Genomic DNA, 16,790 nt, shown 5'->3' on the forward strand with positions numbered 1-16,790 from the left:
TGATCCTGTCAATCTTTTATCGAAAGGCGACATCATGCCGACAATTAGTCTTTTCCTCCCCCCAGTGGTTACTATCGGGGCAGACATCTTTCCAAAGTCAGACTTACACTCATTGGCTGTGAAAGCATGAGCTGTCATTAAGGGTCGAAAAACCAGCTTCTACTGCAACTACGCTATGTGCAACAGGCAAAAGTATCAATAACCACACACTAACAAAAAAAGCATATTTCAGCACATATGACGTAAACTACACCAAAGAAAAGGAAATACAGCTCAATAAATTTCTTACAACCTTACAACATTGTGTGAGACTAATAAAAGGAAATTCTCTGAGTTTTTCTCAGCTGTTTTTCAGGTTTGTTGTATTCACCTAGAGAGGGAAGGGGAAATTCTATGAAAATAATACTGCGTTACTTTTGCAGTATTTGTGCTGAGACATGCATAATTTTACATTTATTTATTAATGATTATTATTTGTTGTATTTATTATTTATTTATTTATTTTTTTATTTTTATTTTTTTTTTTTTACAAAAGTCTAGCTTGTAATTTAGTTAACTGAAATATTGTTCTTTCCATCTAGTTTTAGCTCTGAGTTTAGTTTTAGTCAACTTTTTTCAGACAGTAACACAATTTTATCTCTAAGTTACAGAATCTGGGATCAAATTCTCACACTTCTACAGTTACCACAAACACCAGGATATTGGCATCTTTCACCCCATTCCTGTTTTCTTATTTGAAAATATTTGTTTGTTTTTTTTTTATCATCACGTCATATTTAATTAAGGTTAAGACTCTGTTGTAAACATTAAGAATCAGGAAATAAGTAATAATAATAATAAACCAGAAATACCTGAGACAAAGATAATAAATACTTTTTTTGCGGTTAAACAGAACTGTCTTTTACAAACTAGACATTTAATTTTAGATTTAAAAGGCACATTTAAAAAAGGCGGTTAAGCAGCCCTAAATATATAAAAGCCCACAGAGGTTTGGGTTTTCAGGTCACTGGTTAAACATATTGGCAATTAGTCTTAAACTAAATTGAAATAATAATAAAAAATGCTCCCAGAGCGTGTGAGGTGATGACTTTGTGCTCACACAAATTATTCAGCGTTATAGAAAGTAGCAAGTTTTTCTGCTCCTTATATTTGCTGCTATAATTTCGAAGTAGATAATCACATAAACAGAAATAACACATCTTTAGGTTTTAAAGGATGTGATGCCATCTATCGACGAATGTAGGAAACTGCAACAGAGAAGAAAAGAAGTGACCTTCCCTCATGAATGTAAAAACCCAGCTCCCAGCACTTCCTCCTGTAGGCCAAACTGACAGCTGAATGTAGCAAATCTGACAGCAGGAATTCTCAGAGTGTCTGTAATGTTGCAAACATTGCAAAGTAAATGAATAAATAAATAAATAAATAAATGCAACATTCACAGTGCGTGCTGCATATTTACTCACCTTTTCACTGTGTGCCTCTGAAAAAGAGGCTCAGGAAAATGTCAGCGTGAAAAGAGTGGCGCTTATAGCAGTAAGAGGGCTTTGTTATGTTCTAATTAGAGCAATTCGGCCTCTGATGTGGGCTAATCCGTAATTGCTGGCCTTTTGAGAGGAAACTCTCCAACCCAGAGGAGTTTGAGGTATTTTTGGGATTGTATTCACACTCAGGAGTTATTATTACTTGATCTACTTTAATTAGATGCACTAAGCAAGCCATTTTCCCTTTTAGCTGTTTAAGAAGTCATCACCAGAAGCATGTTGTGGATTGTGGTGTTGCCCAGAAAATAGTACAGATAAAACTTAGGAAAGCTTTCTGCCACGTCCCAGGTGTGGACAAACTCTTATTTTTGCTTGATATTTGTTTTGATTTTTGTAAAACAGTAAATTTCCAGAATAATCTAAAAAGCCATTGTGCAAAATAATCAAGGACAGCTGTACTTTTTACTTGATCTGGTCGCAGACCAACTGGTTGCAGCAGATGTCCACCCCTGCCTGAGTCAGGTGTCTTCCTGTTAAAATGGATTTTTTCCTTTCCACTTTCACCAAGTTCTTGCTAAAAGGGGTCGTTTAATCGTTGGCGTTTTCTCTGTATTGTTGTAAAGCCTTTATCTTACAGTATAAAATGACTTGAGGTGGCTGTTGTTGTGATTTGGTGCTAAATACATAAAACTGAACTGAATTAATGTGTGACACTTTTAATGCAGACACAAAAATTGAGCAGAAGTGAATAGCGAGAGCGTGTCAGGTGTGTTTTGAGTGTTTCTGTACTAGTGCAGATATACATTTCTGTCTTTTTAAAATAGTCAATATAATTTAATCAGCAGTTAATCCTTTTTTAAAGCCTCACTGTTTTTTCCCTAAGGTTTATTGCTTTCCTAACTATTAGTGTAATTTCCTTTTTGGATGTCTTCAAGACATATTGGGATTTATTATGAATGTTTACATACATACCTGAATTCAGCCTGCAAGAAGTTTCTTACTGTTAAAAGTGAGTTTTTCCTCCCCGCTGTTGCCAAGTGCCCTTCAATAGGGGTGATTTGATTGTTGGGGTAGGGTCTTTAACTTATAATATAAAGCTCCTTGTGGTGACTGCTGTTCTGATTGGGCACTTTGTAAATAAAACTGAATTGAATTGAACTGCTATGAACTGGTCAGCTGTTACAAGCTGTTTCACAAGAAGGTCAGGTGTGATAACCTTCAACCACTCTCTGATGCTAGAAGGATCAGCAGGTAATAAATGGGAAAAAGAAGATGTAACTCTAACCTACAAACATGTAGGTTTGTCATGTCAAAAAAAAAAGGGGATCCAGGTGTATGCTGGCACAGAGTTGCATGCTGATTTGCCAGCAATCAATTCCCAGAGACTCCCAACAGCATTGGCTGCAGATTTGCGCTAGAATGAGGAGTAACTTAGACTGATTTTTCACCGCTGAGAATGAATGTCAGGTCATGAACCTTTTTTTGTAACTCTCCTTGAGTTATTTTTAAAAATGACTCGCGGAGTAAGCTGCTAATAGCAGCTGAGAGTAAAGGCTGCGTTTGAAGAGCAGAACACAAACCCAAGAAGCTCCGATTTTTGTTTGTTCAGATGATTATGTATCAAAGCAGTGATTTTGTTTAATGGGCTTTTTAGGATGCTGCTGCAACTCCCTTTTCTCTCTTTGACTGAAATATGCTCTTAAATGCTTATTCTTGCTTTCTAGTAGTGACCTAGATTAGATCCAGATCACAACACACACTGTGAGTGAAGTTCTTTTAGCCACTCAAATGCTGCTTGCAGTGTTGATCAGTTTTTATGCTTTACTATTTAAATTATTCAGATATAAACATAGACTGAATGATGCTGCTTCATTACTGAGATGACACAGAAACTCACATGCATGTAACAGAGCGGTGCTCACATGTGTGGCCTGCTCAGCAATAAGGACACTCTGTTGTTTGTTGGTAATTCTTTTGGCCTTATTTCTCAAACAAATGTGTTTTCCTGCTCTGCTCCTCACTTACATTTTCTTGTCGTGATGAAATTACCCGCTTCTTGCCCGCTTTCTGCCCGATTGTCTCAATTTATTAAGGTCATGGTCGCAAATCTTCAATTTGCTGCCAGGAAAACCAAGACAAACAATGTCTGACTGATGAAGAGGGACAATCTCCACCTGTCTGCCTTCAGCCATAATCTACATCTGAAGAACAGATGTTGAGCTGACTGGCTGATAGCATTATGCTTGTGCATTTCAGAGGCACAGGTGAACGCCAAGTGCAGTGCGCTTGGACGAGATCAGCGGGGTTGCTTTTGGCAGCATGATTTTAAAAATAACTGGCGAGCCGGTGAAATTACAGGTTAAAGTGTAAAAACCTGATGGGCCGCCCAGATTTTTGCCGTGAAAGGAGCATGCTTTCTTAATGTTTTGGTTTCATTAAGGTTCTTACAGCTCGGCTAGAAGGGATTCAGCAAAAGTCACATGAGCTCACACGGGGGGTTGTTTATCGGACAGAGCCTTAGTAATCTGACATCCAAACAGGCCACAGGGGGATTGTTGTCAGGACGAGAAATCAAAGCAAGTTTTGCATTTCAAAGTCACCTTCCATAACTGGTGCAAATTATACCTTTGCTTTTGCACTTTGAGCTGTTTTAATGTTTTATCCTGTTGCACCAGGTTTACTCTGGACCTCAATAGACGTTCAGTTGTTGGAAGTGAAGCAGATTTATCCATGCACATAGACTGATGCATGGATCCTTTATTGAAGAAAAACACCAGACCAAACCTTGTTTGGAAACGGCTGTAAATGTTTCTTGTTGGATAGTGAACTGAGCAACTACAAAGTGACAAAAGAAATAAAAAATAAAAAATAAATAACAACCCCTCTCAGTGCAGGACCTTGAGAGGGGTTCAGACAAACAGTGACACATTGACAGCATGCCTTGCATAAGCTGGAAACCCTGACATCTGCACTAATGTCCTAGGCACAAATGGGCCAAATTTCCCTGACAGCAAGAGGTCTAGCAGAAACTGCCAGTGGTCACTGCCAATAATCTGGTGTGACAATCATTACTGACCTGTCACTCAGGTAATGGTGAGTAAAAGGCCAAGGCTGCGGTGGTCTGCACTAGGCATGAAAGTGGTTGTGGGGAGGGGACGGCTATGACAGCACAGGCCCCTGGACAGCCAGAGGGGACAAACATACCACAGCTGCTCCTGCTGCCCGGACGGTGATGCAAGCAAGCGGCCAAAAGTCCTGGGAAGCTTTCCCACTTCCCCCCAGTGTCTCCCAGCGTCATCAGAATTGCTGGATTTTCTCTTTTGATTTGTCTTTAGTGCAGATGCTTTTCTCAAAGCCATGGCAACCAAGAAAAGCATCAGCACAAAAGCACACTGGGAGAAAATGTACCTTTTGTTAAGTGGTTTTGCATTTTGAGTGTCTAATGCGTCCTACTATTAGAAAACATATTTTTTTTGTTTTGTTTTTTTTTGCATGTCGGAGGCACTGGAAGAATGCCCTTAAGTTCATTTCCTGTTTCTTTTTCAGATTTAACAGACATGTGGGGATATCTGTCATGCAAAATTTACTGCAGGTTTTTTTTCTCCCTCCATGAAAGACTGGACCGTAAAGAGCTTCAAAATAAGCAGCTGAGTTTCAAGTCAGCTCTTTCTGAAAGCAATATTGTTTAGAAGAAAGTAAGGTTGCATTGTTTTCCAAATACGAACTCAAACATATTCTCTTCATAACATTTGTACATCATGTCTTTTTGAGGGGGAGCCCTGTGGCTAGATGCACCAACATGCACATCACTAATAAAGGTTTTTCACGTTCTAACCTCTCCCAACCCACCGCGAAACCACTTCTGTAGGCTTATGTCCATATGCGTCAAGTTCTTAGGCTGTCTCTGCGTCCTAGCACATGCGTCACATTGATAGGTGCGGTTTGCGCATCGCAACTCCCCAAAGAGGCAAGTCCATATTTGTCGAGGTGATGCACTGAGCAGCAGGCATTTCTGGAGTAGCTATATTTAAATTCTGCAACTTTTTTCTGCTCCCTTCCTGATTGATCATTTTGGAGAAGTTATATTTCCCTATAGGGATGTACCACGTGTCCGGATAGCACTTCTTGAGACGAATCATTGATAAACAGAAGACAGTTAAGAACCCTGTTGAGTTGCTGGCAGCTCCGATGTGGTGCAGCTGCAACACACTCGATGTAAAACCGCTGGACAGGAACCGACAGCAGGTTACACACATCCAAATATGCGCGTAACTGGAGTGCTCTGGCGAGGCCACCCTTGCACCCCTATCCGGATAACATTGTCGTGATGTTCAATATTTCGGGGATTGAGCCCACTTTTAACAAGAAGGAGGACAATTCCGAAGTTATCAATGGCTCTCTGCAGCTTCTCCTCGTCACCATCAGCCCCACAGCCATGTGGAACGAGTCGTGCGGGGAGCAGCTGCAGGATTTCACTCGCCCGGAGAAGATCGTTATCGGGGTGATGCTGGCGATCATCACGGCGGTCACAGTGATGGGAAACACGCTGGTGGTGATCGCGGTGTGCGTGGTGAAGAAACTGAGACAGCCTTCAAACTATCTGCTGGTGTCTTTGGCGGTGGCTGACCTGTCAGTGGCAATAGTAGTCATGCCGTTCGTGATCGTGACAGATCTCACCGGGGGCAAGTGGCTTTTTGGGGAGGTGTTCTGCAACATCTTCATCGGCATGGATGTAATGTGCTGCACTGCCTCCATCATGACCCTGTGTGTGATCAGCGTGGATAGGTAAGTTTCCAAAAGTTTTCAAAGCACTGTATCAGAGCTGCTTTCGTTACTGCTTTGATGACTTTCGTTATGCACAGGTACCAAAATTACGCACGCAGCGCGCAGCGCGTTAACCGAAGCCAAGAACAGACCAAGCTGCAAATGAAGTAATGATCCGCAAGCGGAGCGAATGAAATAACGGTGTTGTTCTGTGAGACATTCACACGCATTTGCGTAGTTATTTGTGCGGTTGAAGCCACTGGAGCAGAAGATGAGTTCATAGACTGTGAATGATCTACAGCAGGTCTTATTCATTTGCTTGACCGGACCACGGCAGCAGCATTTCCTGTATGCTTTGAGGATCAGCGCCCATTGACCTTACAGCAGCTATTTCCTTTATAGATGACTTACCAATGTCCTGCATATCTGCTCCAGTTGATGTAGGTTGCCCCTTCTCACTGTTAGTCTTAACAACAAGAACAAAGCAGCGGGGAAAATTCCCTTTAAGTGCATGCAGCAGTACACAGTGTAAATTTCATATTAGAAATCTGAACTGTTTTTTTTTGTCACAGAAAAAACTCAAATATGATCTTTCATATTTATTTTTTGCCCATTTTCTATTTGTCCCTATTCATGAAACTGAATTCCCAGTTAATTGCTTTACATTCCACTTTCAAAATGGGGAATGTAAGACCTGAGCTCTCATCCCCACACACCAAAATCCCACTGCGCATCTCAGGTATTGGAGTGACTGCTCACAAAACCTGAGCTAACTCTGCTCGTAAAGAGAAATGAGAATTTTCCACTGGTCTCAATACAATCCACACTGTGATAAACATCAGGTGATTGGTGTAACCAATCTGCCCCTGTAACCATAATGAAGGAAGAGGCTCATGGTTGTATTGATTAACTGATTATTTCCCTTGACTTTCCAATCAGATGTTATTACCTCAGGGTATTATGCTCAGAATTATGCATGTTTCCTGTGTGTGAATGAGTGAAGCACGTGGGGCTTAAGTACGCTTGATAAGCTAATGATATTATGGGAGGAACTGGCTCACAGATATCACACTGTGATACTGTGATTGCACCAGTCAGCTGTAGTAAAGCTGACAGAAGTATGGATGTGTTTTGGGTTGGTTGATGAGTTTGGATAGAGGCTGAGGGTTAGGTCCCATATGGAACCATGTGGAACCAATAACCTGTAATATTGCTTAAAAGTTTGAAGCCACTTTAAATAGTTCTTATTTTTGAAAAAAAAAAAAGAACTATTGAATGGATCAAGGCATTCCAGTTTCTTTTTGAAACGGAAGTTCTAAAAAAATGTAGGCCTTTGCCAAAAACCTAAAAATTTGACGCAAGATTGCATCCAGTGGTGTACAGTACTCCCCTCACAGAACTGCCAACCTGCACCTACAAGACAAGTAAAGCATATCTCTGGTTTAAGAAACAGATGCCTCATAGATTCTCAGCTGGGAGCTTCATTAAGTGGTATCTCTGCAATACCAGTCTCAGGGCATGAACAACAGTGAAGAGGGCACTCTTGGATGCTAAGTTTGACTGCAGAGCAGTGAAAACAGGAGAACAAAAAAAAAAAAGTGCCACGAGGAGGAAATATTTCAAACATGTCAAAGAACACGGATGTGGGACAGGTGGTGAATGGAGGTTTCAGTTTTTAGACCAGGAAGAAGAACATCTGTGAGATGCAGAACCAATGAAAGGTTTGTTGTAGGTGCTTGATGTCATTTGTCAAGTCTGCTGGAAAAAATGGGATGCCTTGGTGGCACATGTTTTCTCCGTTACTTTGCCATACTCTACAAACATGGCCCGATAAGAGCTGATCTCTCCCAACAGTACAACAGTACGCTCATGCAAAGCACAGCTCTAAATATGAAGAACTCTTTAGAGTAGAAGCAGTTAGCTTAACCCTATTGAGCTGTCCTGTGAACAGCTTGACTGTTTGGTGCATATGAATTGCTCAGGAAACCAATTTAGCAAGTAGGAGGTACATCAGGAAGCATGGGGTTAATGTCTCTAGATTACCTCAATGAAGACAGAATGCCAAAGGTCTGCTGGACTCTGGTTTCTGCAAATGGAATGGAAATCCTTTGAAAAAAGCAAAATTTGAAGGACAAAAAAGAATAGTATTAGAAATCATAACTGCCTTTTACAAATCATTTAATGACTAAAAGTATGATTAAGAAATTTTCTGCGTGAACCCAAACTTGTACATCACGCAAGCTGAACTCATCGGAGCCAATCTGAAAAGGATCAGAGAGACTGTGGCAAAAAGCCTTAGCTGATCTTACCCACTTGCTGTGATTATAAATGTGGCATGCTCATACTATACACTCAAAAAGGACAGATGGAGCCACCTTTGAGCGAGCGTGTCTGTAAAAACACAGCGTCTAATTGAATCTGTAGCCGTGAAATCAAAACCAAGTCACCGAGCCACCAAGGTTGCTTTCTGCATCTGTCTGACCTTCCCCTAGCAAACGACTGAAAGAGAATTTCAGCTAATGTTGTATCAGTTTAGGTTTGTTTTCATCCCTAACATCAGCTCTACAGGCAGTTCCCCCGAAGTGTTTGTGTCGATCTCCATGAAAACAGAGTCAGTTTAATTAAACAATGCAGTGTGTGTTGGGCATATGATTCACAACAGGAAGTGTAGAGATCACTCATTAGGATGAGAATTACCAATTAGACGCATGATTAGCTGTAATTAAGGGCCTCTCGCAGTCGTCTCAGAGTCCCAAGGACATGCTTTCTAAAAAAAAGAGAAGCTCAAGAGCAGTGCTGCAAATTGACCAGATGTGTTTGCAGCGATTATATGCTCCCTGAAGCCTAGGTGTTCCACAACAGAGAGGACTATTGATTTTCTCTCAGAGCTCATTTAGATTTAAAGGGGAGAGCGTGCGATGTATATGCCAACATAGAAGGACGGTCTCTAGTGTAAGTGGTTGATTCATTTATGATCCTGGATTTGACAGAGTTCAGTGGCGGTGTTTCAGCGTGATCGCTGTCATCCTGGTGGAATACAGTATCTCCGTAAGGTCATATCATTCATCCTGTTAGAACTGTGGCACAGGAATGAGTTTGTAGCTGTGCTGAAAGAAGAATCAGACAGTCCTTGAAGCAAACTTAATGTCACATATAAAAACAAAAGTGTGTCCCTTTAATAATTCTTAGCCTGATCAAAGACCCATGCTATTGTATTTTTTGTCAGTAAGGCAATTTACTGGTGCGCATTCATAAAGAAATATGTAATTAACTAAATTACCAGCCAGCAAATTAAGCCTTGGTCTAACTCTAAGCTCTCAGTCTCTTACCACTGCAAACTGTGCCTTATAAAAATGACTTGACAAACGTGAGACTTGAGCAGTTTGCCTGCGCAGGGGAAGCATTTCCTGTTTCAGCGAACAATGTGAGAGAAAACATTCTTACTGTGACTCCAAAGGGTTTCAGTCTTCTCACATTAGCACAACAACACCATGGTGTTAATAAAATGACCAGATAGGAACTTTGTGTGTGTGTGTTTTCTCATCTAATCCAGCAAGTTAAATAAAAAAAAAAAAATCAAACTACTAGAAAAGTTTTAGCAGCAGACAATCTGGCAATCAGAATTGCAGTTTTAAGGCAGAGGGCCAGCAAGAGGCAAATAAGGGTTATTTTGAGTTGTGGCTCATGCAAAGCTACATTAACAGAGTCCAAGAACAAAAATAGAGAGCTGGAAACGAGCACAATAAAACTACATCCATGATGTGTCACGTCAAGTAATTAGCTCTGATCTTCTTTGTTTTTTCTTTGCCATTATTCTCCTTTGAGTCTCTGCTTCACCACAAGTGACTTATGTTTGGATAAAACTCATTTACATTTCATTACGTACATCAGTTCAACTGCTCGCTAGTACAAATATTTAATCAGCCAATCACATGGCAGCAACTCAGTTCATTTAGGCATGTAGATGTGGGCAAGTTAGCTACATACCAATTTGACGATCAAATTGAGCATCAGAATGGGGAAAAATGATGGTTTAAGTCACTTTAAATGTGGCATGGCTGTTGAGGCCACACGGCCAGAAACTGCTGATCTGTTTGGATTTTTCACATCTTACAGAGAATGATCTGAGAAAGAAAATCAAAAATCCAGTGAGCATCAGTTCTGAAGGCAAAAACACCTTCTTTGATGCCAGATATCAGAGGAGAGGCCAGACTGCTTTGAGCTGATAGGAAGGTAATAGTAACCCAAATATCTAATCGTTACAACTAAGATATGCAGAAGAGCATCTCTGAATGCACAGCACGTCAAACTGTGCAGCTGATGGGCTACAGCAGCAGAAGACCACACCGGGTGCCACTCCTCTGAGTTAAGAACAGGAAACTGAGGCTATAATTCACACAGACTCAGCAAAATACAACAACAGAAGATTGGAAAAATGTCGTCATAAACATCATGAAAGCATGGATCCATCCTGCTTTGTATCAACAGTTCAGGCTGCTGGTGGTGCAACAGTGTGGGGATATTTTCTTGGCACACTTTGAGTTCCCTCCCCCCCCCATCCTTTCATGACCACAGTGTACTCATCTTCTGATGGGCACATGCTGGTTAACACACGCCCAGCAGGATAACACCATGTCACAAAGCTCAAATCATTTCAGAGCAGTTTCCTGAACACAGCAGTGAGTTCGCTGTACTCAAATGTCCTCAACAGTCACCAGATATCAATCCAACAGAGCACCTTTGGGATGTGGTGGAACAGGAGATTCACATCATGTATGTGAATCTGACAAATCTGCAGCAACTGTGTGACGACGCCATGTCACTATGGACCAAAATCTCCTCTTTCCTGGGTCTTGTTGAAGCTCTGCCACAAAGAATAAAGGCAGTTGTGAAACCGAAAGCTGTCCAACCCAGTACTAGCAAGGTGTAACTAATACATGAACTGGCGAGTTTATTTGATTAGTGCCACCACGAGGAGTCATGTTTTAGAGACTGTGGTGAGTCAGATATGTGGTACAATTCTTTAGGAGCACCTATATACAACAGTGTAATAAAACATATTGATATTTGGTGCTAAAGTAACAATAATTGTGTGTATATTGCTCTATCAATATATGGAAATATATAAAAACCCATTAAGAAATTATTATTAAACTTTCTAGAAAGATTTGACTTTCATTTAAAAAAGCACCGTCCTATGTTTTCTGTTCTAAATATATATATTCTAAACAAACAACCTGCTGCTCTACTCCCAAAATACCCAGTAATATAAAAAGCTTCAGTTAGTTTGTACTGTTTGTGCAAATGGAGACTTAGAGTTTGACTGTAAAAGCGCGTTCATCACCTCCAGCCTCTTTAAATGGAGATTCAATAGTGCAAATCGAAGCTAACACACCAAAGCATGACCCAGTCACAGCAGAAGAGTCAGTCTCTTGATGTGCTGTGAAGTGAAGAAAAGTGAAGTTACATACCCAAGGCCTCCTGCCCGAACTAACGTAGGCCTGCTCCTTCATACAGCGTTCCAGCATGCACTTTCAGTAGCAGCCTTCATGCCCACTTCCCTAAAAAGTTAGTATCACTTTAGGCTACATTCAGTTTTTACCTTGACTGAGAGTAATATGTTGTACGCTCAATAATTCAGAAGTCAAAGATGAATGATTTATTCACAACAGTGGGAAGCGAGGAAAGTCCTTTTTTCTGTAGTTCCCCAGAAGTCTAAGAAAAGACGACTCTGAAGGAACGGAGGAGTGGGGCTTGTTAAATTTGCAAATCAAATGGCTTAACTGTCAGTGAACTTGTCTAAGACGGAGAGGGATGTAGGTCAAGAAAAAAAAATATCACAGGAATGCAGCGAAGTAAACTTTTCCATCAAGGTTCAGACTTAGTGCAACATAGGTGTGATCACACATGTAAGCTCCTGCAGGGAGTGCGATGGATGGGGGGAAGTATGTCAACCGGTTCTCCGCAACTGATAATATTTTTTGTGAAGGAGGCGTGCACTTTTGTCCCAGGAGAGACTTCCTTTGCTTAGAGCAGCTGGGAAATGTCCACCTGCAGCACCACACATAGATGACTTGACCTCTGTGATGTTTCCTGTGGTAATAAGATGTGACACTAAAGCGCCACTTTCCTGGGCACTATCCGCTCCCCGCTTGTCGGCCACCTCTCCAAAATCTGAAGGAACAGACATCTCAGACGAGGCCTGTGCAATCAGGTCATGCTCATAAAGATGTGCTTAATCAGTAAAGAAAGTGTGTTTTGGGATTAAACAGGATGTCACAGTGAATTTTTAATTCCTGTGGACCCAACCAGGTTAGAGAAAGTGCTAAACTTGAGAGGTTTTAGAGACCACACGAGACCCACTTCCTGCTGCAAACCTCTACAGCTTTTCTTTTACTCCAAGCAGATAAACCACTCTTGTATTTAAGAGGAAAGAGTATTTACTTTTAAAATACATCACTGTTCCTGCAATGTAGACAAACACTTCTTCTTCTAAAGCAAACTGCTGTCAGTGAAAAACATTTCAGAGCAGCATTAAATAAAAATGCTGGGAGCAGGATTTTTTCTTTTTTAGATCAAGTTAATCATTGATAAATCCTGCTTACACAACGCACCATAACCATCCTGTTTAACGGTCTGTTTGAGTTTTATTAGAGGAGCATGCAAAGCGAAAGACAAATTGCACATTGATCATGTGACAGGGTGAGGTGTGTGTGGGAATGGACCTGTAGGGGTTTGAAATAACTGAGAACAAAAAAAAAATCAAAGAGAAGAGAGTGAAATTATAAAAATGATTGCAATGTTGTATTGCTGTTTGAAGGCTTTAGTTTTCAGCACATGGTGCAGGCAAACATTATCATTATCCTTCTTGTTAGTTATATGCTTTCCACAGCATGTCTTTTAGCCTGTCTTCCTTCTCTCATGGCCGCCCCTTCCTGAGCCTTCCATAGATTTCTTCCTGTTAAAAGAGAGTTTTTCCTCCCCACTGTCACCAAACTGCTTGCTCATAGGGGGTTAAATGATTGTTGAGTTTTCTCTGTATGTATTATTGTAGGGTCTACCTAACAATATAAAGCCCCTGTGGTGACTGTTGTTGTGATTTGGAGCTGCATAAATAAAACTGAATTGAATTGAATTATAGCGAAGTCAGATCCAGTGTCAGTCACAGTGTGTCATGTGTATTCACTACATTTGGAAGTTACATTAATGAAGAGATTTCAGTTTGTTGATTGAGATTTATCATTAAATGCACTTAAAATTAATCAGGACTGATTTCAGCATTGTTTCAGGATTGATATGAATTCATAAATGAAGAAATTAAAACTCAAAACAGTGGTCCAATACGAGAATATAAGGGAGACTATTGCAGTGACAGTGTCTAATTTTACTGTATATACTGTGGAAAACTGCACAAGCCACACATATGAAAAGATGTGAAACATGAGTGGCGGTTGAGGCAAACCTAACCTCCAAATCTGGGTCTTTACAATCTGCACAGTAGCGTGCACTCTGTGCTTTACACTGATCGATCAGATCAACCTGCAAGCAAACGAGCTTATTAACAGAGAATGCAACTAAAAGAAAGTGACACAGATTATACCAACCTGACCCTGTCACTGTCATCTGACAATTTACAGTTTTTGTATATTCTTTGATTTTTGCATAATACATTTAGCACATTTAATACTATATTAATTAGTTAAGTATAGAAAATAAATTCAATCAAAATGTTTTTCTGGTCATGGGCCTTGACACACATAGAAGTTTTAAATTCTCAGTTTGTGTTAATTTTCCCAGCATTTTTCAGCCCTCATAACATCATAATTACAGCAAATAGCCTCAGAACATTTAAGCTTTGTTAAAAAGTCCAAGTCAAACCACTTTTATGTCAACTCCATGTGCCACAATCTAAAGCCAAACTCTTGTTTAAGCTTTTTGGACAACCAAATCTGGTTATCAATATCATTTTGAACTCCATGTTCATGATGCAGAGTAACAGAAACAAGCATTAGCACCCTGAATGTTTTATCTGTTTTTTGATAACTCACTCGAGGAAACTTTAAAATGTGTATTTTGGGTAAACCTTTGTGGGAAAGGTGTCGGGTCAAAACAATAGCATATGTAGCGTCTGAGAGCAGTAGCTTATCTTGTATTTACCAAAAATTGGATATCAGTCCACGAGGCATTGTGTATCAAAATACTTTTCTAATATAGTCTAGCTGGTAAATGAGTGAAGGAGACCTATATACCATTATAAAGGTCACAATATAGTTGTGACCTACATAATGGTTTGAACACATCATGCAGATTTAGTTGATACAGCAAGTTTTTTTTTTCAAATCCCCTTAAAAATAACTTAGCATGCAAAAGGGATCACAGAAAGCTTCTGAATGATCTGCATAGCTTATTTATTATTTTAGTTCTGCATTTCAAAGTATGTATTTATTGCATAATTTGAGCTTATTTTTAATCAAATCTTTATGTAATTTTTATGTATTTCAAAGAGATCGGTACTGGAGTTTAGCTCAGGCTATAAAGGCTGTGGTATGTGTCACAGTTTAGAAAACGGGACGAATAAAAGACAGACATGTTCCACAGCCAGTGGATATTACTGAAATGTAAGATTGACTTGGTTAGGGCCAGTAAAAGTGGTTCCAGAAAAAAAAATCACATACACTTTGACTGAGGAATGACCACAGAGACACACATGGTGCAGAATCTTCTTACCCCTGTCCTGCAGTCTGCACACAGACTCTTCTCTCTGGTGTGAACAAAATGTGTGGGCTGGGTGTAATTACAACTCTGTCAAATAACTGATACTCTGAAGTTGTTAACATGAAAGTTAAGAGGAACTTGGAAATTTGAAAAATCCTCCCAGTTCACAAATAACTCAAGAGCAATAAGCAAAGGGGATCTATGTAAGAATTAACTAAATGTATGCTTAAATAGAAATTTAAAAACATCAATTGAGGACAATAATTTTCAGATTTTGATGTATGTTCTGTTGGAGACATGACTACGTTTTTATTGGAGTGAAACTACTAGGTTATAGCTAAGACACAGGAAAGTGCTGGAGTCTTTAAGATACTGATACCAGAGGTAAAGCAAAGCACAGAAATGTTTTTCATGTCCTCTAAGGTCAACCATATGGAAAATAGAATTTTACATAAAACGATTTTATTGCTAAACTGATTAAATTAACAGATATTGTGGCATACTCGCTAAACAAAAGGAGCTAAATTATTCCCATTGCAAACTATGATTCATCTGAAAGTGTGTGTGTGTGTCTTTGGGCAGGTGCTTCTTAAATGCCTGAAAAAGCACACGTGGAAGCTTTGTGATTTACTTTTAGGTAGCTTTGGTTAGAATAGTCCCAGAAACACGAATCAGACTTTGCCACATTTAAAAATGAATGACATGTTCCGAAAAAAAATTCAAACTGCCCTAAATAGCTTGTCTGAAGTCAATCTGGAGACTAAAGAAACACTTCAAATCAGGGAGAAACTGGAACAAACCACTTAATAAAAGTTTTGAATCAACCTAAATACATGCTCTGGATCTCTGAATTATGGGTGCCTTTTGAAAAGCTCATAGCTTGTCCAAAGCTTCATTTCTTCAGTTCTTTATTCACTTTAACACGTACATTGAAAAAAAAATTCAATGCATCCTGTCTTTCATGAAAATGCTGCACGAGTTTGAAAAGCACAAAGATTCATGCTTCACGAACATGATCGCATGATGTGTCTGTTTGATTTATTGTGTCTATTTGGAGGTTTTCTTTGTTGGAGCCTCCTAATCAGTGAGCTTTAAAACCAGATTCAGATCAACATTCGATCTCAACCACCGGCGTTAATACAGAAGCAGCAGTATGGGTATGTTTCACTTTCATCTGCAGTGACACAGCGGATGATAGATCACTAACCAGACCACGGATAGAGATCTGAGTTTATTTTGCTATTCTTGGTCTGTCACCTTATTTACCCAGCAAACTCTGGGGACAGGATGCAGAAAAGGGCAAAGTGCTGAGTGAATTTAGTGTGGTATAAATCATGCTTTGTGTTATGTGGTATAACAAAGGTGGGGTCCATTACTCATCAAGGCCGAACAAAGCACCAACAAGAATTTACTAAGCAGTGAGATAATGGGTTTCCTGTTGATGGAGCTGAGAGACTGCAAACATACACGCACATATGCACACACACACACACACACACACATGCATGCACGCTGTGGATTGCAGATAATATATTCAGGACATTTAGCATATTGTTGCTCTTGCAGAATAACTCTGCAACTCAAGCTGACATTCAGTTCATTTGTGCACATGGACTGAATATTTATACGGTCCACAAAATGCAACGGTATTAAAGATCCTACAAACAGTTATTGAGAAGTTATCTCTGATAATTCAGTGAGCAATCGTGTGCATTACTCTGTGTATAGTGTGTTGCATGTCTAAACGTACTGTCTGCATTGGAGCACATACTGTAACGCTGCCGCGGGTGACAGCTTTTAGCGGCAATGTCTTCAGACATGCAGACTTTA

At 39.9% G+C, this 16,790-nt stretch overlaps 1 protein-coding gene across 1 annotated transcript in view; it reads left to right on the top strand.

The window, feature by feature from the left end:
* The first annotated feature begins 5,808 nt into the window (after positions 1–5,808).
* The window catches only part of htr7c (5-hydroxytryptamine (serotonin) receptor 7c), a 32,635-nt gene continuing 21,653 nt past the window's right edge, over positions 5,809–16,790 (top strand). Inside the window, exon 1 of the mRNA XM_031743679.2 lies at positions 5,809–6,266. Coding sequence (XP_031599539.2) covers positions 5,809–6,266 — 458 coding nt within the window. The remainder of the gene's footprint in view (positions 6,267–16,790) is intronic.

The sequence above is a fragment of the Oreochromis aureus genome, linkage group 12 (genome assembly GCF_013358895.1).
Source record: "Oreochromis aureus strain Israel breed Guangdong linkage group 12, ZZ_aureus, whole genome shotgun sequence".
Classification (NCBI taxonomy): Eukaryota; Metazoa; Chordata; class Actinopteri; order Cichliformes; family Cichlidae; genus Oreochromis; species Oreochromis aureus.